Source organism: Hyla sarda, chromosome 1, assembly GCF_029499605.1.
Source record: "Hyla sarda isolate aHylSar1 chromosome 1, aHylSar1.hap1, whole genome shotgun sequence".
Classification (NCBI taxonomy): domain Eukaryota; kingdom Metazoa; phylum Chordata; class Amphibia; order Anura; family Hylidae; genus Hyla; species Hyla sarda.
The window spans coordinates 210234117-210257165 of NC_079189.1; the positions used below are offsets into that span (position 1 = coordinate 210234117).

General features: G+C 43.4%; 1 protein-coding gene across 2 annotated transcripts in view; it reads right to left on the bottom strand.

The window, feature by feature from the left end:
• Window positions 1–18900: 18900 nt before the first annotated feature.
• Window positions 18901–23049, bottom strand: part of NPFFR2 (neuropeptide FF receptor 2) — a 161235-nt gene continuing 157086 nt past the window's right edge. For both annotated transcript variants that reach the window (XM_056568046.1, XM_056568043.1), the window contains one exon: window positions 18901–20059. In XM_056568046.1, the coding sequence (XP_056424021.1) occupies window positions 19201–20059 (859 nt within the window). In that variant the 3' untranslated portion in view covers window positions 18901–19200. The remainder of the gene's footprint in view (window positions 20060–23049) is intronic.

A 23049-nucleotide genomic window follows, 5' to 3' on the forward strand; every position in this document is an offset into this window, starting at 1 on the left:
AAACTGAGCAAAGTCAAGTTCAATTTGGAACCAGTCAGGTGTATTGACCGGACAAAAATTAAGTCCATTGGACAACAATTGTAACTGTTCATAAGATAATATAGTAGAAGAAATATTTACCACTTCTTTTTTTGATGTTTCAGATGAGATTGTGGAGGAGCTTTCGCTGTTCGCTGTCCCCTTGTCTTTACGTGTTCGCTTGTGTCGTTTTCCTCCGCGCCGGGGGGTTCTCTTGGAATGCGTGAACTTGGTTCTAAAAAAGTGGCATTCTCTGCTGTGGAAGTAAAAGAAGGATTATCAGATGCTGAATTGGTAGCAGTTTTATCATCTCTGGAACGCTTGAATCTTTTAGAATTGGGTATAGCTTCATTCCATGTGTAGACACGACCCGAAGCGTAATCTTGGATATCTCGAGACCATTTCTGTCTCTTTATATTTTCTTGGTCAGTTTTAAGTTTCTGTAGATAAGCAGCCTGTTTGGAGATAAAAGTCTCACATTCATTTTCAGTCAGCAGATCTCTAAGGGCAGACTCCAATGAGGCCACCTTAGCTTTGGTTGCCAAAATGTCCCTTTGTAGAAATTCCAAATTCAGGAGGAATAAGTCAAAGGAATACTTGTTGGAGATAGCTTCATATCGCTGACAGAATTCAACATCATTAGCGAACGCATTCTCCCGAGGTTGGATTCGCATGCCTCTGGGAATTTTTCGTTCCTTGAAATATTCCCCCATAGTGGTAGAGTGCTAATTCAAAGAGAGCAATCTTTTAGTCTCGGTCTCAAAATGTCTCTGAACCTCCAATTTGGAGGGAGCGTGTAAAAATGAGGCATCACCATCAATATGGTATAGACGTCCATAGGTATAGACGTCAGGTCTGGTTTCCAGTCCATTAGTGACTTCATGTGTTTCCATAGTGAAGTCAAGGGAAAAAAAAAAAAAAAAAACAGGGTGCAGGCTCCAAAACCCAACGGTCCAAAAAATAGAAACAATGGAGCAGCTCAACCAAATTATGCAAAGCAGTGGGTGCCAGCAGAAAAAACACCCCAGTGAAGGGATGTACAAAAATCCACACCAAAATAGAAATGCTGCGGCACTCCAAAGGTACAGTGAAAAAAGAATTTATTGACCTGACATCAGAAGCGACGTTTCAGCTGCCCGATTGCAGCCTTTCTCAAGCTCAACCACCAGTGATAACAACACAGTATTTATACAGGAAGTGTACAACATGTGATTTCCATCGTTAGCATATATAAACAGTATAAAAAAGGATCATATTTAAGATCAGGTACAAAGAGGGTGAAAGAAAATATAGTACATAAAGTGCCCGTGCAGGGTGCTGCTCACACAGGTGCGTGATCAACATATTAAATTAAATTTTTCATTTTCACGGACCACTGTTCCAAAAATCTGTCAGACACCTGTGGGGCGTAAATGCTCACTGTACCCCTTATTCCATTACGTGAGGGGTGTAGTTTCCATAATTGGGTCATATGTGGGGGGGGGGGGGGTCCATTGTTCTGGCTATTTGGGGGCTTTGTAAACACACGTAGCCTTCAATTCCGGACAAATTTTATCTTCAAAATCCCAATGGCGCTCCTTCTCTTCTGAGCATTGTAGTTCGCCCGCAGAGCACTTTACATCCACATATGGGATATTTTTTTTTTCATTTTTCCATCCAACTTTAATGAAAATTCGTCAAACACCTGTGGGGTGTTAAGGCTCACTATACCCTTTGTTACTTTCCGTGAGGGGTGTAGTTTCCAAAATGGGGTCACATGTGGGTATTTATTTTTTTGCGTTTTTGTCAGAACCGCTGTAAAATCAGCCACCCCTGTGCAAATCACCAATTTAGGCCTCAAATGTACATAGTGCGCTCTCACTCCTGAGCCTTGTTATGCGCCCGCAGAGCATTTTACGCCTACATATGGGGTATTTCTGTACTCAGGAGAAATTGCGTTACAAATTTTGGGGGGCTTTTTTTCCTTTTAACACTTGTGAAAATAAAAAGTAAAGGACAACACCAGCATGTTACTGTAAAATTTTACATTTTTTTACACTGACAGGCTGGTGTAGCCCCCAACTTTTCCTTTTCATAAGGGGTAAAACGCAATTTGTAACGCAATTTCTCCCGATTACAGAGATACCCCATATGTGGCCCTAAACTGTTTCCTTGAAATACGACAGGGCTCTGAAGTGAGAGAGCTCTATGCGCATTTGAGGACTAAATTAGGGATTGCATAGGGGTGGACATAGGGGTATTCTACACCAGTGATTCCCAAACAGGGTGTCTCCAGGGTGCATGCCTGGACAGTCAGTGGCAGCTGCAACAGCTGGAGGCTCCGTTTTGGAAACCCTGCCGTACAATAAATTTTTCATTTTTATTGGGGGGACAGTGTAAGGGCGCGTTTATGTAGTGTTTTACCCTTTATTATGTGTTAGTGTAGTGTAGTGTAGTGTTTTTAGGGTACATTCACACTGGCGGAGGTTTACAGTGAGCTTCCCGCTAGAAATTTGCGCTGCGGCGAAAAATTTGCCGCAGCTCATATTTGAAGCAGGAAACTTACTATAAACCCGCCCGTGTGAATGTACCCTGTACGTTCACATGGGGGGCAAACCTGTTTCAAAACTACAACTCCCAGCATGTACTGACAGATCGTGCATGCTGGGAGTTGTAGCTTTGCAACAGCTGGAGGCACACTGGTTGGAAAACCTTCAGTTAGGTTCTGTTACCTAACTCAGTATTTTCCAACCAGTGTGCCTATAGCTGTTGCAAAACTACAACTCCCAGCATGTATAGATCTAGTTATGCAACAGCTGGAGGGATCGCAACTACAACTCCCAGCATGCCGAGACAGCTGTTTCGGCATGCTGGAATTTTAAGTTTTGCAACATCTGGAGGGCTACAGATAGAGACCACTGCACTGTGATCTCCAAACTGTGGACCTCCAGATGTTGCAAAACTACAAATTCCAGCATGCCCAGACAGCAAACTGCTATGTGGGCATGCTAGGAGTTGTAGTTTTGCAAGGTCTAGATTGCTACAGTATAGAGATCACTGTGCAGTGGTCTCTAAACTGTAGACCTCCAGCTGTTGCAAAACTGCATCTCCCACCATGCCCAGCAGCTGTCTGGGCATGCTGGGAGTTGTAGTTTTGCAACATCTGGAGGGCTACAGTCTCAGACTGTAACCCTCTAGATGTTGCTATGCAACTTACCGGCTTCCGTAGGATCCAGGGAGCCGTCCTCTTCTGCTGCACGACATCGCAGCCCGCGCCGATCACCACCGCCGATCCCGTCGGGTAAGTGGATCTTCGGCGCCGGTCCCTGTTAGTTTCCCCATCCTGCCCCGCCTATTGTGGGTGGGCAAAAAGGGGAAAACAAAAGTGAACCCCCCCACCCCTGATCTGCTATTGGTGGTCACGTCTAGACCACCAATAGCAGAGATAGGAGGGGTGGCACCTCTGCCACCTCACTCCTATCGCTAGAGGGGGATCGTAGGTGTCTTAGACAACTGCGATCCCCTTATATTCCGGGTCACTGGGTCACATAGACCCGTATGAACCGGATTCGGCGCAAATCGCAAGTGTGAATTCGCCGACATGGGGGGGTCTGATGACCCCCCTGGGCATTTGCTCGGGGTGCCTGCTGATCGATATCAGCTGTCACCCTGGCCCGGTCCCCGCCCGGCGCGCAGCGGGGACCGAAATTCCCACGGGCATACAGGTACGCCCTGGGTCCTTAAGACCCATGTACAGAAGGCATATCCATATGCCCTAGGTCCTGTACGGGTTAATAAGTGTAATGTGCTCATTGTAAATAATAATTCAGCAAAAAACGCTTACTATTGTAGTTACCTGTGTTTAATTGAATATATATTTTGTATCTTCAGTATTCTGTAAATATGCACACAGCTCCATTTTGGCACTACATAAGGTTCAAGACATATTTAGCTGTCATACAGCAAGATAATTGTCTTTGGAGCTGTACCTCTTTATATCAAATTCACCTGGAGGCACAAGGGCACATGAAATGCCTTTAGAGAACCAAAATTCAGTTAGTTTTCACACTAGATAATGTGTATTCTCCCATTTACAATTGAAGTCTTAATGTCTTACTGTGCTCACTGCTGTAGTCTTTACTTAGCCACAGGAATGAAAGTGACTGCAAACTACCACTTGAGCAATACATGTATACATATATATATATATACACATATATATATATATATATATATATATATATGTGTGTGTGTCAGGATCCGGATACTGTGAGGATACTGGTGGTGGATCCTCTGTGTCAGTGGGGTGATGACGTGGGCCGTACCAGGGGAACGGAGTCTAAGGGGTTACTGGTTTTCACCAGAGCCCGCCGCAAAGCGGGATGGACTTGCAGCGGCAGGTAACCCCCAGGTCGTTCCACTCGATAGTGACTCAACCCCAACTGACGGCTGAGATAGGTGCGGTACAAGGGATTAGGCAAGAGCAAGGTCGGACGTAGCAGAAGGTCAGGGCTGGCAGCAAGGATCGTAGTCAGGGGCAACGGCAGAGGGTCTGGAATACTGGCTTGGCACATAGAAGGAACGCTTTCACTGGCACAAGGGCAACAAGATCCGGCAATGCTGGGAAGGGGAAGTAAGTTTAAATAGAACGGCCTTTAAATCGCAAAGAGCCGCCGCTCGCGCCGGGACTAAGCCGTTGGAGGACAGGACGGGTAAGGAGACTGCGATGCGAGCCGCGAGCGGGCGCGTCCCGCTACGCGGGTCGCATCCCCACTGATGACATTAATGCAGCGCTCCCGGTCAGCGGGTCTGACCGGGGCGCTGCGAGAAGGTGAACGCCGCGAGCACTCCGGGGAGGAGCGGGGGCCCGGAGCGCTTGGCGTAACAATATGAACCTATCATTAATTTTTGCAGTAATGCTTTGTGGAAGATCTTGAACTTAAAGGAGTACTCCGGTGAAAACCTTTTTTCTTTTAAATCAACTGGGGGCAGAAAGTTAAACATATTTGTAAATTACTTCTATTAAAATAATCTTAATCCTTCCAGTACTTATTAGCTGCTGAATGCTACAGAGGAAATTCCTTTCTTTTTGGTACACTGATGACATCACTAGCACATTGCTCTCTGCGGACATCTCTGTCCAATTTAGCAACCATGCATAGCAAATGCATAGCAAACGTATGCTAAGGGCAGCATGGTGGCTCAGTGGTTAGCACTGCTGCCTTGCAGTGCTGGGGACTTGGGTTCAAATCCCACTAAGGACAACAATAAATGAAGCGTTATTATAATAACATCAGCAGAGAGAACTGTGCTCGTGATGTCATCAGAGAGCATTCCAAAAAGAAAAGAATTTCCTCTGTAGTATTCAGCAGCTAATAAGTACAGGAAGGATTAAGATGTTTTAATAGAAGTAATTTACAAATATGTTTAACTTTCTGACACCAGTTGATTTAAAAGAAAAAAGTTTTTCACCAGAGTACCCCTTTAACCCCTTAAGGACACATGACGTACTGGAACGTCATGTGTCCACTCCCGATCTATAACGCGGGGCCACGGCGTGGCCCCGCGTCATAGCGGGTCGGGCCCGGCCTCTAACAACGGCCGGGACCCGTGGCTAATAGCGCGCGGCATTGATCGCTGTGCCGCGCGCTATTAACCCTTTAGACGCGGCGTTCAAAGTTGAACGCCGCGTCTAAAGTGAAACCGAAAGCATCCCGGCTAGCTCAGTGGGCTGTTCGGGATAGCCGCGGTGAAATCGCGGCATCCCGAACAGCTGACAGGACAGCGGGAGGGCCCCTTCCTGCCTCCTCGCTGTCCGATCGCCGAATGACTGCTCAGTGCCTGAGATCCAGGCATGAGCAGTCATCCGGCAGAATCGTTGATCACTGGTTTCTTATGAGAAACCAGTGATCAACATAGAAGATCAGTGTGTGCAGTGTTATAGGTCCCTATGGGACCTATAACACTGCAAAAAAAAAGTGAAAAAAAAAAGTGAATAAAGATCATTTAACTCCTCCCCTATTAAAAGTTTGAATCACCCCCCTTTTCCAATAAAAAAAAAAAACACAGTGTAAATAAAAATAAAAATAAACATATGTGGTATCACCGCGTGCGGAAATGTCCGAATTATAAAAATATATCATTAATTAAACCGCTCGGTCAATGGCGTGCGCGCAAAAAAATTCCAAAGTCCAAAATAGTGCATTTTTGGTCACTTTTTATATCATTTATAAATGAATAAAAAGTGATCAATAAGTCCTATCAATGCAAAAATGGTACCGTTAAAAACTTCAGATCACGGCGCAAAAAATGAGCCCTCATACCGCCCGATACACGGAAAAATAAAAAAGTTATAGGGGTCAGAAGATGACAATTTTAAACGTATTAATTTTCCTGCATGTAGTTATGATTTTTTCCAGAAGTCCGACAAAATCAAACCTATATAAGTAGGGTATCATTTTAATCGTATGGACCTACAGAATACATATCAGGTGTCATTTTTACCGAAAAATGTACTACGTAGAAACGGAAGCCCCCAAAAGTTACAAAACAGCGTTTTTTTTTTCAATTTTGTCGCACAATGATTTTTTTTCCCGCTTCACCATAGATTTTTGGGCAAAATGACTGACGTCATTACAAAGTAGAATTGGTGGCGCAAAAAATAAGCCATCATATGGATTTTTAGGTGTAAATTTGAAAGAGTTATGATTTTTTAAAGGCAAGGAGCAAAAAACGAAAATGCAAAAACGGAAAAACCTCCGGTCCTTAAGGGGTTAAATAAGATGTCCAGCGAAACAAAATGTAAACCCTATTAGCAGGATAGGGGATAATGGTCTGACCGCAGGGACCCCCCGCAATCTTTTGTACGGTGCCCCAACACTGCTGTGTTAATGTGTGTTTTGTACCCAGCACATCAGCTGGTTGAAACATGCCCCCTCCATTCATCTCTATGGGAGAGGCACTGTGTCTCCACCTCTCCCATAGAGATGAATGGAGGGGGCGTGCTTCGACGAGCTGATATGCTGGGTGTGAAACACCATTTCCTGGAGCAGAGCCAGGGCCGAGCCAGGGCCTCATACGGGAGATTTCAGGGGTCCCAGTGGTCGAACCCCCCAAGATCAGACACGTATCCCCAACCCCTATAAATTTTGTTTTGCTGGACATTTTCTTTAACCTTCCTAACTTCCAGCAATTCATAGTTCTCATTTCCTTATCTGCAAATGTTAAGAAGCCTCCTTAGTCATTGAACCAAATCTTTTTTATGGTGAAGGCCAAAAAGGGGTAGGAGGTCATGCAGCTGCAGAGTGTTGCTGTCAGAGTGCCATGCTTAGATGCAGTACAGGAGGGGCAACAGCAATTGGAGACATGTGATTGGCTTATCCCAGGGAAAGCCCTCCTACATAGCAAACATTAACAAGTATAGTACATTTATGAAGACCTAAAATGCAGTTGAGCTCCAACATTTCTGTTTTTACTATGTCTAACAAATACAATCTTTTTTCAACTGTCTATGAAGTTATTGAGGCTTTTTGTGTTTCCTACATTCTTCTTATAATAAATCTCCCTATTACTGTCCACCTGCATACATAGATCTATGTTTGAAAACTGTTCATGTATATTTAGCTCTCTCAAATGATAATCAATAATATAATCAATAATCAAACAAATTGGGGGAATACATGACTGGTTTAGGTATAGTGTTGGTAAACATTTGTGACAAAGATATGAGCAATAATTAACCCCTTAAAGACCAGGCGTTTTTAGTTTTTTACACTTTTGTTTTTTCCTCCTTACTTTTAAAAAATCATAACTCTTTCAATTTTGCACCTAAAATCTGTATTATGGCGTATTTTTTGCACCACTAATTCTACTTTGTAGTGACATTAGTCATTTTACCCAAAAATCTACGGTGAAATGGAAAAAAAAATCATTGTGCGACAAAATTGAATAAAAAATGCCATTTTGTAACTTTTGGGGCTTCCGTTTCTACGTAGTACATTTTTCATTACAAATGACACCTTTTCTTTATTCTCTAGTTCCATATGATTAAAATGATACCCTACTTGTATAGGTTTGATTTTGTTTTACTACTGAAAAAAAATCATAAATACATGCATGAAAATTTATACGTTTAAAATTGTCATTTTCTGAGCCCTATAACTTTTTATTTTTCTATGTTCAGGGGTCTATGAGGGCTTATTTTTTGCGCCGTGATCTGAAGTTTTTGTCGGTATGATTTCAGACTTTTTGATCGCTTTTTATTCATCTTTTCATGATATCAAAAGTGACCAAAAATACGCTATTTTGGACTTTGGAATTTTTTTGCGCGTACGCCATTGAACGTGCAGTTTAAAAAGCGGTATATTTTTATAATTCCGACATTTCCGCATGCGGCGATACCACATATGTTTATTTTTATTTACACAGTTTTTTTTTTATTCTTGGAAATGCCAGGTGATTCAAACTTTTATAAGGGGAAGGGATCATTGAAAGGGTTAATGATTTTTTTACACTTTTCTTATGCAATATTATAGCTCCCATGAGGGGCTATAACATTGCATTAACTGATATTTTACACTAATTGACCCATCTCCATAGGAATGGATCAATCAGTGTTTTCGGCGATTGAATGCTCAAGCCTGGATCTCAGGCTTGAAGCATTCATTCGGCAATCGGACAGCACAGGAGAAGGTAAGAAGACCTCCTCCTGTGCTACAGCTGTTCGGGATGCCACGGTCCCGAACAGCTCCCTGAGCTAGCTGGGCACTTTTACTTTCGCTTTTAGCCGCGCGGCTCAGCTTTGAGCACGCAGCTAAAGGGTTAATAGCGTGCGGCACCGCGATCAGTGCCGCGTGCTATTAGAGGCGGGTCCCGGCTTCACTATGATGCCGGGCCCGCCGCGATATGATGCGGGGTTTTCGTGTAACCCCGCGTTATATCACAGGAGCGGGACTAGGGGCGTAAGTTTACACCCTTGGTCCTTAACAGGTTAAATTACACAAACATTTGTGACCTTTTTATTGTTTTGCATACACATTTAGAGCATTGCGCATAAATTAGCAACTTTTTTTTTTAACACAGTTTTCTGATGAAAGCATTGGTAAATTTCCCTTACTAGGTTTTATGTTTAGGTGTTGATTACTGTATGGATTTTGCTATTATTGTATGCTTTAAAACCATCATCATCATTGGCTTGAGTGAATAGAAGATATTTGTCTAATGATATTTGACCTTATTCGGTGAACATTTGTATATTAATTAGTAAATAAATAATTAGTATGTTTGCAGATAGCAACGCTGTCAAAGCAACATCCTTGACTGCTTTTAATTTCATTGGAACCAACTTCAGTATGAATGCTAATGAACAGTAACAGAAGTACAGTAGCTCTCTAGACACTACTTATCCCATGAGAGGACAGCAGTTTGATTATAATATTTGTTCAAAAAGTGAATAATAAAGCAAAGCTATGTACATACATCGGCAATGTGGGAAATAACATTGTTATATATGTTTGGCCCTGTCTTGAAATTTTAGCACTATTTAAATATTACTTATTTCATTTCTTAAATTAAAGAAGTAATATATATATATATATATATATATATATATATATATATATATATATAAATATATAACTCTATGTATGTATGTATGTATGTGTGTATGTTCCAGCATCACTCCCAAACAGCTAAAGATATTAATATGAAACCTGGTACACATGTTACTAATATGTCAACTGCAAACATAAAATGGTATGAACAGGTTGTGTGTCCAGCGTGCTTTCACTCTCGTCACTGTTTTGGAGGACTGTACATATCATTTATTGTTTGGATCAGACGTGGAGCGGCTGCAGGCACTTATACTCTCATGCTGTTTTCATCATTACACTTGGTGGAGTGTAACTTAATTGGGTAAGCGTTGTCTTTACTAACCTACATGGGTCTCAAAGGATATTATACAATGGAGCGCTGTCTCTCCTTTATTTTAGATTAACTGCAAACATAGGATGGGTAAATTAACCCTTACCCACTCCCATTTGCGAGGATTTTTGTTTAACCCCTTAATTACACATGACATAAATGTATGTCATGTTGCGGCCTTACTTAACACACCAAGATGTACATTTACATCATGTACATGACGCGAGCACTGGTCCATCATGCACGGGAGGTCCCAGCTGCTATCAGTGATGGTGGTGGACAACAGCGATCACACTGATGTCCGCGATTAACCCCTCAGATTCCGTGATCCATACAGATCACGGCATTTGCAGCAATGTGCATGTTGAAATGGATCATCGGAACCCCCAGCAGCGCTGCCGCGGTAATCCAATCATCTTAGCGGATGGAGGTCCCCTCACCTGCCTCCGTCCATCTCCTGGGGTCTTTTTCTATGGTCTGAGGTCGAGCAGACCAGAGCAGAAGATTGCCGATAACACTGATCAGTGCTATGCCTATGCACCGGCATATTTGGTATCACTGCATGCGTAAATGTCCAAACTATCAAAATATAATGTTAATGATTCCGTACGGTGAACGGCATAAATGTAAAAAAAAATAAAGTCAAAAATTGCTGCTTATTGAAAAGTTTCATATATGCAAAAGTACATATCACAGTGCAAAAAATTTGCCCTGATTCAGTCACATATATGGAAAAATGAGAAAGTTATAGGTTGACAAAAGTGATTTTAAGCATACTAATTTGGTTAAAAAGTTTGATTTTTTTTTTTATATAGTATAGAAAAGTATGTTGTCATGGGTATCATGGGTATGTTGTCATGGGTACCTACCCCCTTAAGTGAAGGAGGGTTTTTTTGTTTCATGGCCCTTGCAAGTATATGGGACTTCCAATACCTTACACCACAAGCTCCGTTCTGCGTCTCCCATAAAGCCCCGCCTCTTCTATTTTTGGCTTATAATATCTTCATTACAACTCAGCGCCATGAAAATGGGATGAGGACAAAAGCTTTCTCTCTCCTGTGTTGCTTCCCCTACCCTACAAGGATTAGGTAGAAATAAACGGGCAATGCCGGTTACTCAGCTAACATCTATATATATATATATATATATATATATATATATATATATATAGACAGAGAAAGTAACTAGCACAACTACCTCATATGTGGGTGCACACTGCTGGGGCAAACACAAAGTATACTAAAAGAAAATTGCTCTTGGTCAAAAATTTTTTGACTCTGTGCTGGTTTTGATCAAAACGTGTCCCCCCATCCACCAGAGGCTACATGCCCAGCAGAGGCAAGTAAAATGAACGTGTTAGGGTCCCATCTGAAGTGAGGACACCTCTGTGTGGTAGATGAGTGACACATTTTGATAAAATAAAGTACACAGACTTATTACCACATATACACTTATTTCTCCTGTATTATAAAAAAAAAAAAAAAGAGAACAAAAACAAGTTGTGATGCAACAAAAAAGTACAAACTCTCTTTAAGAATGCCTTTCAAAATTGTAGTAGCAACTGGTGGGGGGGGGTGTCCTCCTTAAGAACAAAAAGATAAGGAAAAAATAAGAAAAATCTGGTGCTGATAGGGATTGTCTTCTCAAAGAGGTGGTGTTCGGGAATGTCTTCACTATATTAAAGGGGTTTTCTGGCTGTATACACACGCCCCCTCCCACAGACATGAATGGAGGGGGCATGGCATGACAGCACATCCATGTCTCAGAGGCAGCACCCGGCACAGAATGCCAGGGGCTGCATAGAGATCATGGGGGTCCCCAGCAGCGGGACCCCTGCAATCAAGCATCTTATTCCCTATCCTTTGGATAGGGGATAAGATGTATAAAGCTGGAATACCCATTTGACATTTTATAACATGTTAGAAAAGACATGTATTCCAATAGTAACATAGTAACATAGCTCATAAGGTTGAAAAAAGACCAGAGTCCATCAAGTTCAACCTATAACCCTAATTAGTCTCTACTGAGTTGATTCAGAGGAAGGCAAAAAAAAAACTCATACTAGAGGTAAAAATTCCTTTCCAACTCCAAATATGGCAGTCAGAATAAATCCCTGGATCAATGTTCTGTCCCTATAATTCTGGTATCCATAGCCAGCAATGTTACTCTCCAAAAATGCATCCAAACCCCTTTTGAACTCTTTTACAGAGTTCACCATAACCACCTCCTCTGGCAGAAAGTTCCATTCAATAAGGGCACAGAAACCAAGTAGACTCTTCAAGCATGAATGACTATACTACTGTGATTGCCTTTATTATCGGAGTGGTATTGAGGCACCAATAAACACATTCTCTGTAATTTCCAAGTTGGAGATATGACTTAAGCATTGTGTGTCCATAAAAAGACCTTATATACATTTCTCCAATAAGGAAGAAACAGTAAATGTTGGCACTGCCGCTGGGACGCAAACAGTCTCTGTAGTTATGGAGCAATCACCCACGCTACTCATGGATCCTCCGCTTGCCCCTGGTGCTCATCCAGAAAATACAGAGCCAACTCGTGAAGAAAGATGCGGAGGCACTCGGGTATGCTGCGGTGAGTTTATTCAGGTATAGGTCATACAACTGCCTGGTCATTGACGAGGCAGTTGTATGACCTATACCTGAATAAACTCACTGCAGCATACCCGAGTGCCTCCGCATCTTTCTTCACGACTTATCTACATTTTAAAGCTGGAACAAAAAATATGACCAGAAACAATTTTTAGACAATTTTACGGAACCAAACTAAATAATTGACTTAATAATAATAATAATAATAATAATAATAATAATAATAATAATAAAGCATGCATTATTTCTCTCGTTACTATCTTGCGTCACAAAATAACAGCCATTATTAATAACGGGCTATAACGGGTTAAAACGGCTATTAGAAAAATCCCATAGACTATAATGGGATTTTCTAACGTATAGGATTTTGTAACTGCCGTTTTCAGCTGATTTTCAGACAGAACTTCGTACTGATCTTTAAAACTGAGTAATTTCGGAGTGTGAAACAAGCCTAAAGATGTTTTTGACTCTTCACGACTTCAGTGTCTGGCTTGCAACAACATCAGGGACACTATTAGGCAGGACATTACACAGGGGTACCATCTACCATCTCCTCTATTGTGTAGCTCACTTTTATAGTCTTTACTTTTACAAATTTAATGGGATTGTATATATCCCTATACTTCTGTTGCATAAGTTTTTACTGAGTTTTGTGGTTTGATATAGTCCTATGAAGATTTACAAATAAGCTTGAACTGAAACATGTCAGTGAAGATTTTGAAAATGCTCAGTGTTACGCCGAGCGCTCCGGGTCCCCGCTCCTCCCCGGAGCGCTCGCTACACTTCCCTCACTGCAGCGCCCCGGTCGGTTCCACGGACCCGGGGCGCTGCGTTACCACCTCCGGCCGGGATGCGATTCGCGATGCGGGTAGCGCCCGCTCGCGATGCGCACCCCGGCTCCCGTACCTTACTCGCTCCCCGTCAGTTCTGTCCCGGCGCGCGCGGCCCCGCTCCCTAGGGCGCGCGCGCGCCGGGTCTTTGCGATTTAAAGGGCCACTGCACCGCTGATTGGTGCAGTGGTTCCAATTAGTGTTTACACCTGTGCACTTCCCTATATCACCTCACTTCCCCTTCACTCCCTCGCCGGATCTTGTTGCCCTAGTGCCAGTGAAAGCGTTCCTTGTGTGTTCCTTGCCTGTGATTCCAGACCTTCTGCCGTTGCCCCTGACTACGATCCTTGCTGCCTGCCCCGACCTTCTGCTACGTCCGACCTTGCTTCTGTCTACTCCCTTGTACCGCGCCTATCTTCAGCAGCCAGAGAGGTTGAGCCGTTGCTAGGGGATACGACCTGGTCACTACCGCCGCAGCAAGACCATCCCGCTTTGCGGCGGGCTCTGGTGAAAACCAGTAGTGACTTAGAACCGATCCTCTAGCACGGTCCACGCCAATCCCTCTCTGGCACAGAGGATCCACTACCTGCCAGCCGGCATCGTGACAGTAGATCCGGCCATGGATCCCGCTGAAGTTCCTCTGCCAGTTGTCGCTGACCTCACCACGGTGGTCGCCCAGCAGTCACAACAGATTGCGCAACAAGGCCAACAGCTGTCTCAACTGACTGTTATGCTACAACAGTTACTACCACAGCTCCAGCAATCATCTCCTCCGCCAGCTCCTGTACCTCCTCCGCAGCGAGTGGCCGCTTCTGGAATACGACTATCCTTGCCGGATAAATTTGATGGGGACTCTAAGTTTTGCCGTGGCTTTCTTTCCCAATGTTCATTACACTTGGAGATGATGTCGGACCAGTTCCCCACTGAAAGGTCTAAGGTGGCTTTCGTAGTCAGCCTGCTGTCTGGAAAAGCCCTGGCTTGGGCCACACCGCTCTGGGACCGCAATGACCCCGTCACTGCCTCTGTACACTCCTTCTTCTCGGAAATTCGAAGTGTCTTTGAGGAACCTGCCCGAGCCTCTTCTGCTGAGACTGCCCTGTTGAACCTGGTCCAGGGTAATTCTTCCGTTGGCGAGTATGCCGTACAGTTCCGTACCCTTGCTTCAGAATTATCCTGGAATAATGAGGCACTCTGCGCGACCTTTAAAAAAGGCCTATCCAGCAACATTAAAGATGTTCTGGCCGCACGAGAAATCCCTGCTAACCTACATGAACTCATCCATCTTGCCACTCGCATTGACATGCGTTTTTCCGAACGGCGTCAGGAGCTCCGCCAGGATATGGACTCTGTTCGCACGAGGCGTTTCTTCTCCCCGGCTCCTCTCTCCTCTGGTCCCCTGCAATCTGTTCCTGTGCCTCCCGCCGTGGAGGCTATGCAGGTCGACCGGTCTCGCCTGACACCCCAAGAGAGGACACGACGCCGCATGGAGAATCTCTGCCTGTACTGTGCTAGTACCGAACACTTCCTGAAGGATTGTCCTATCCGTCCTCCCCGCCCGGAAAGACGTCCGCTGACTCCGCACAAAGGTGAGACAGTCCTTGATGTCTACTCTGCTTCTCCACGTCTTACTGTGCCTGTGCGGATGTCTGCCTCTGCCTTCTCCTTCTCTGCTGTGGCCTTCTTGGACTCTGGATCTGCAGGAAATTTCATCTTAGCCTCTCTCGTCAACAGGTTCAACATCCCGGTGACCAGTCTCGCCAGACCCCTCTACATCAATTGTGTAAACAATGAAAGATTGGACTGTACTATACGTTTCCGCACGGAGCCCCTTCTAATGTGCATCGGATCTCATCACGAGAGGATTGAACTGTTGGTCCTCCCCAATTGCACTTCTGAAATCCTTCTTGGACTTCCCTGGCTTCAACTCCATTCCCCAATCCTGGATTGGTCCACTGGGGAGATCAAGAGTTGGGGGCCCTCTTGTTCCAAGGACTGCTTAAAACCGGTTCCCAGTAAACCTTGCCGTGTCCCTGTGCTTCCTCATGTAACCGGTCTCCCTAAGGCCTATATGGACTTTGCGGACGTTTTTTGCAAAAAACAAGCTGAGACTCTACCTCCTCACAGGCCTTATGATTGTCCCATTGACCTCCTCCCGGGCACTACTCCACCCCGGGGCAGAATCTATCCTCTGTCCGTCCCAGAGACTCTTGCCATGTCTGAATACGTCCAAGAAAATTTAAAAAAGGGCTTTATCCGTAAATCCTCCTCTCCTGCCGGAGCCGGATTTTTCTTTGTGTCCAAAAAAGATGGCTCTCTACGTCCTTGCATTGACTACCGCGGTCTTAATAAAATCACGGTTAAGAACCGCTACCCCCTACCCCTCATCTCTGAACTCTTTGATCGTCTCCAAGGTGCCCATATTTTTACCAAACTGGACTTAAGAGGTGCTTATAATCTCATCCGCATCAGAGAGGGGGATGAATGGAAAACGGCATTTAACACCAGAGATGGACACTTTGAGTATCTGGTCATGCCCTTTGGTCTATGCAACGCCCCTGCCGTCTTCCAAGACTTTGTTAATGAAATTTTTCGTGATCTACTATACTCCTGTGTTGTTGTATATCTGGACGATATCCTGATTTTTTCTGCCAATCTTGAAGAACACCGCCAGCATGTCCGTATGGTTCTTCAGAGACTTCGTGATAATCAACTCTATGCCAAAATAGAGAAATGTCTGTTTGAATGCCAATCTCTTCCTTTTCTAGGATACTTGGTCTCTGGCCAGGGACTACAAATGGACCCAGATAAACTCTCTGCCGTCTTAGATTGGCCACGCCCCTCCGGACTCCGTGCCATCCAACGTTTTTTGGGGTTCGCCAATTATTACAGGCAATTTATTCCACATTTTTCTACCATTGTGGCTCCTATTGTGGCTTTAACAAAAAAAAATGCCGATCCCAAGTCTTGGCCTCCTCAAGCGGAAGACGCCTTTAAACGACTCAAGTCTGCCTTTTCTTCGGCTCCCGTGCTCTCCAGACCTGACCCATCTAAACCCTTCCTATTGGAGGTTGATGCCTCCTCAGTGGGAGCTGGAGCTGTCCTTCTACAAAAAAACTCTTCCGGGCATGCTGTTACTTGTGGTTTTTTTTCCAGGACCTTCTCTCCGGCGGAGAGGAACTACTCCATCGGGGATCGAGAGCTTCTAGCCATTAAATTAGCACTTGAGGAATGGAGGCATCTGCTGGAGGGATCAAGATTTCCAGTTATTATTTACACCGATCACAAGAACCTCTCCTACCTCCAGTCTGCCCAACGGCTGAATCCTCGTCAGGCCAGGTGGTCTCTGTTCTTTGCCCGATTTAATTTTGAAATTCACTTTCGGCCTGCTGATAAAAACATTAGGGCCGATGCTCTCTCTCGTTCCTCAGATGCCTCTGAAATTGAACTCTCTCCTCAACACATCATTCCTCCTGACTGCCTGATTTCCACTTCTCCAGCCTCCATCAGGCAAACTCCTCCAGGAAAGACCTTTGTTTCTCCACGCCAACGCCTTGGGATCCTCAAATGGGGTCACTCCTCCCATCTCGCAGGTCATGCGGGCATCAAGAAATCTGTGCAACTCATCTCTCGCTTCTATTGGTGGCCGACTCTAGAGACTGATGTGGTGGACTTTGTGCGAGCCTGCACTATCTGTGCCCGGGATAAGACTCCTCGCCAGAAGCCCGCTGGTTTTCTTCATCCTCTACCTGTCCCCGAACAACCTTGGTCTCTGATTGGTATGGATTTTATTACTGACTTACCCCCATCCCATGGCAACACTGTTATTTGGGTGGTCGTTGATCGATTCTCCAAAATGGCACATTTCATCCCTCTTCCTGGTCTTCCTTCAGCGCCTCAGTTGGCTAAACAATTTTTTGTACACATTTTTCGTCTTCACGGGTTGCCTACACAGATCGTCTCGGATAGAGGCGTCCAATTTGTGTCTAAATTCTGGAGGGCTCTCTGTAAACAACTCAAGATTAAATTAAATTTTTCTTCTGCATACCATCCTCAATCCAATGGACAAGTAGAGAGAATTAACCAGATCTTGGGTGACTATTTACGACATTTTGTTTCCTCCCGCCAGGATGACTGGGCAGATCTTCTACCTTGGGCCGAATTCTCGTATAATTTCAGAATCTCTGAATCTTCCTCCAAATCTCCGTTTTTCGTGGTGTACGGCCGTCACCCTCTTCCCCCCCTCCCTACCCCCTTGCCCTCTGGTCTGCCCGCTGTGGATGAAATTTCTCGTGATCTTTCCACCATATGGAAAGAGACCCAAAATTCTCTCTTACAGGCTTCTTCTCGCATGAAGAGATTCGCAGATAAGAAAAGAAGAGCTCCTCCCATTTTTTCCCCTGGAGACAAGGTATGGCTCTCCGCTAAATATGTCCGTTTCCGTGTCCCGAGCTATAAGTTGGGACCACGCTATCTTGGTCCTTTTAAAGTTTTGTGTCAAATTAATCCTGTCTCTTACAAACTTCTTCTTCCTCCTTCTCTTCGTATCCCTAATGCCTTTCACGTCTCTCTTCTTAAACCTCTCATCCTCAACCGTTTTTCTCCTAAATCTGTTCCTCCCACTCCTGTTTCCGGCTCCTCGGACATCTTCTCTGTCAAAGAGATTTTGGCCTCTAAAAAGGTCAGGGGAAGAACTTTTTTTTTAGTGGATTGGGAGGGTTGTGGTCCAGAAGAGAGGTCCTGGGAACCTGAGGACAATATCCTGGACAAAAGTCTGATCCTCAGGTTCTCAGGCCCCAAGAAGAGGGGGAGACCCAAGGGGGGGGGTACTGTTACGCCGAGCGCTCCGGGTCCCCGCTCCTCCCCGGAGCGCTCGCTACACTTCCCTCACTGCAGCGCCCCGGTCGGTTCCACGGACCCGGGGCGCTGCGTTACCACCTCCGGCCGGGATGCGATTCGCGATGCGGGTAGCGCCCGCTCGCGATGCGCACCCCGGCTCCCGTACCTTACTCGCTCCCCGTCAGTTCTGTCCCGGCGCGCGCGGCCCCGCTCCCTAGGGCGCGCGCGCGCCGGGTCTTTGCGATTTAAAGGGCCACTGCACCGCTGATTGGTGCAGTGGTTCCAATTAGTGTTTACACCTGTGCACTTCCCTATATCACCTCACTTCCCCTTCACTCCCTCGCCGGATCTTGTTGCCCTAGTGCCAGTGAAAGCGTTCCTTGTGTGTTCCTTGCCTGTGATTCCAGACCTTCTGCCGTTGCCCCTGACTACGATCCTTGCTGCCTGCCCCGACCTTCTGCTACGTCCGACCTTGCTTCTGTCTACTCCCTTGTACCGCGCCTATCTTCAGCAGCCAGAGAGGTTGAGCCGTTGCTAGGGGATACGACCTGGTCACTACCGCCGCAGCAAGACCATCCCGCTTTGCGGCGGGCTCTGGTGAAAACCAGTAGTGACTTAGAACCGATCCTCTAGCACGGTCCACGCCAATCCCTCTCTGGCACAGAGGATCCACTACCTGCCAGCCGGCATCGTGACACTCAGTTGTATAAAATTTTAATATACCCAGTTACATTTTACATAATATAGTGCATGTCATACTTTAACAAAAATACTGACAGATGTATTTACATTAGCTTGAGAAGAGTTATTGCATAAAAACTCACATCATATAGAGGCATTCAATGTGATGGTTGTACAAAGCGCCGTACAAAAAACATGTCTATTGGTGAGCAAAAAAATGTACATCGTGTACATACATTCCGGATTTGAGAAATACATATTAAAAATGGACATTTTACAAATGCAATTCATGCGTCAATTCTGGAGAGGCTCCTTATCATTTCTCACAACATATCTTTCTGAATCCCATTGTTATTAGACATTTTTTCTAAGTCTTCCATAATCAAGTCTTGGTCACTTGTCAATGGTTTTCTTTTATCAGATTCCTTATCGTCGCTGCTTTGCTTTTCGAATGCTGATTCTTGTCGCCCGGGATTTTGGGAAGTTGTTGGTAATATGGCGTTTCCCTGTGCCCTATGTGAATACATTGTTCTCCTTTCTATTTCTTCTGTGCACAGCTGAAGTTTGAAGGCTGCTTGGAAACCACGTCTGAAGTTCTCATTGAAGAAACCATATATGATGGGATTGATACTGCTATTAGAAAAAGCCAACCAGTGTGCAAATGGATAGATATAAATATGTATGATTCGTTTCTGATTTTCTGTCAAGTTGGCATAGTCAGAGAGCATCATCAGGGTCCACAAAGGCAGCCAAGACAATATAAAAAGCAAAGCAATGATAATAAGCATTTTAATGACTTTCTGCTTCCGTCTGGAGATGGCATGCCTTTGCTGTTGGTGATTCTTATTTTCAATATTTAGTTCACTCTTAAACAGAGTAATACCTATTCTGGCATACATTATTACGATGAGAGAGAGAGGAGCAAGGTAAATGTTAGAAAACAGAACTGTTGTGTAGATTTTTCTCATCTGTGGATTAGGCCAGTTTTCTTGACACCAATATATGGGTCCTGTTTGATTGTTAATGCCAAGTATTACTCGAAATTGTCTAGCTTCTACTGCATGAGACATAACTGCAGATGGAAACATGATAGCAATCGCCAGCACCCAGATGACTGCGATGATAACAACAGCTGTGGATGTGGTCAGCTTCTGCTTGAAAGGATAAACAATGCAACGGAATCTGCAATGACAAAAAATATATACATGTATAAAAAGTTCTGATGTGTAAAGTATACACAGAAACAGATGGAGAAACAGGTGGGCCAAATGAATATTCTAATTTTAGCTTAGCTTTATTAGGATATTATTTGTATCTTCAGGTGTTTTCTGATTTAAGGCAAATTTATTGTATACAATATAAGAATACAAATATATTTTTTGATTCTGTTCTCTCATGGTTTTCAGTTTCCTTGCTTGTGACTGGGGGCAGGGGGAGGGTAAGGGGGATTTATCAAGTTGCTAAGTATCTCATAGCAACCAATCAGCTCACTTCTTTCATTTTTAACAAGGCCTCTGCAAAATGAAAGAGTCAATCTGATTGGTTGCTATGGGCAACCGGGCAACTTTTTCTTTACACAGGTCAAAAGTCAGGTCAGTGTCAAAAGTCTGTCAAGGTTCTGTGATAAACACACAGATGCCCGACTTATTAGAAGAGGTAAATCATAGCTGTACTATATCCTACTAAGTACTTTAAATATGGATCCATCACATGACCAGCACAGGTTTACATCCTTTTAATGCAAACAATGAAAGTCCACATTCAAAGACAAGTGGAAATCTTTTAAATTTTGATAAATTCATAAAGCATATTACAAATTTGAATAAACTTTTTTTATGGAATGAATAAACGTATTAAGCTATAACTAGAATACCCCCTTTTTAAAATATAGTTAATTTACAAATTCACAAATTACTTTGTAACTATTAAGCATTCTGTAAAACAGTATCTAGTACATGACATGACTAACACAATTAGCTTAAAACAGTAAGAATATTAACAATCATCACATTACTGCTACAACAACTATAATATTATTATAAATCAAATCCCCATTGTACTATTTTGGCTACTTACTACTATAACTACTAAAACTACTACTATTTCTAAAACTAATAGTAATAATACTAAGTGTCAATCTAATGTTACACAACTGAATGCTGTGTGGTACAGTTGCTGAGGCAGCAGGTTCTATTCTATCTATAAATGCTGTGCATCCTATGGTTGTCTTTGCAACTGTACAACCAACCCAGCATGCAGTTGAGTTGGGATAGTAACATTAGATTGAAATTTTAAATTCATATTTTACTAGCCCACAATTCAGAACTAATTCTATAATAACGTTTGCCAAAAATGTACACAAAATGTTGACCTTAATTGGGCACTCTCATTAAAACATTTTTTGCTATTGCTCTTATGGTAAATAAAAAAAACTTTCTAATATACTTTGTTTTAAAAAAAAAAAAGTTTTCTATGTTTTATTTGTGTTTAAAAAGCTGCCACTAGGTGTCTCCCTACTAGTCCAGAGCACATTTCCCGCTCATCTCCTGCACAGACTTAGGACTCCTGCTGGCTTGGTAGAAGTCCTAACACATAAAATGCAGTCTGCAGTGCTGAGGTGTGTGTCCAGTAGCTCCTCTCACACTTAACTGCCATTTGCTGTTGGTTGCAGAGTAAGTGAGAAAGTTCTCCCCTGTATGGCTTCAGATAATGTCACGCCTGCTGGGTAATGCCCCTTCCCAGTCTGTAAACTTGAACCTGAGCAATATCAAGGTAGAAAACTAAAAAATAAAAAATAGTGCAATAAAAAAAAAGGGCGGTTAATCATGATGGGGGCAGTGAACTGGGAGGATTATAACATTAATCAAGTTAAGGAGTGGTACTCTTTAAGGGCCAGGCCAATGTAATTTTTTTGTTTTCATTTTTTCCTCCTCATCTTCTAAAATCCTTAACTCTTTTTTTCCTCAACAGACCCATATAAGGGCTTGTTTTTTGCGTGACCAATTGTACTTTGTAATGACACCTCTCATTTTACAATTAAATGTACGGCGAACCCCAAAGAAAATTTATTTGATGAGGAGATTTAAATGGAAACAACAATTTAGCAAATTTTTTAGGGTTTAGTTTTTTTATACTGTACACTTTACGGTAAAAATGACATGTTTTCTTTATTCTGTGGGTCAATGCGAATAAAATGATACCCATGATTACATACTTTTCTATTATTGTACCGCTTTAAAAAAATCTCAAACTTTTTAACCAAATTAGTACATTTACCCCCTATATTTTGACGACCTATAACTTTTAAATTTTTCCATATACGCGTTGGAATGAGGGCTCATTTTTTGCGCTGTGATTTGATATTTTATAGATACCACATTTGCACATATAAAACTTTTAATAAATTTTTTATTACATTTTTTGGGAATATGATGTGACAAAAAAAATAAAATGTTGGCTTTTTTTTTTCCCCCCCCATTTATGCCATTCACAGTATGGGATAATTAACAGTATATTTTTATAGTTTGGACATGTACACATGCGGCGATACCAAATATGTTTATTCATTTATTTTTTTAGGCTTATTGGGGGTAAAATGGGAAAAAGAGACGATTTACATTTTTATTGGGGGAGAGGATTTTTCACATTTTATTTACTTTTTTTTTTACACTTTAATTGTCCCCATATGGGACTATTTATAGCAATCATTTGATTGCTAATACTGTTCAGTGCTATGCATAAGACATAGCACTGATCAGTATTATCAGTGATCTTCTGCTCTGGTCTGCTCGATCTCAGACCAGAGCAAAAGACCCCAGGAGAAGAACAGATGCAGGTGAGGGGACCACCGTCTGCCATTTTAGATGATCGGATCCCCGCAGAAGCGCAGCGGGCGATCCAATCATCCATTTAAACATGCGCATTGCTGCAGATGCCGTGATCTGTATTGGTGGACAGGGGTTAATTGCGGACATCAGCACGATCGCTGATGTCCGTCATTACTGGTGGGTCCCCGGCTGCTGATAGCAGCCAGGACCTGCAGTGCATGACGCTAGCATCGCTCTGATCCTCGCAGTCATGTACAGGATGTAAATGTACGTCCTGGTGCGCGAAGTACCTCCGCGCCAAGACGTACATTTGTGTCCTTGGTCGTTAAGGTGTTAAGCAGAATT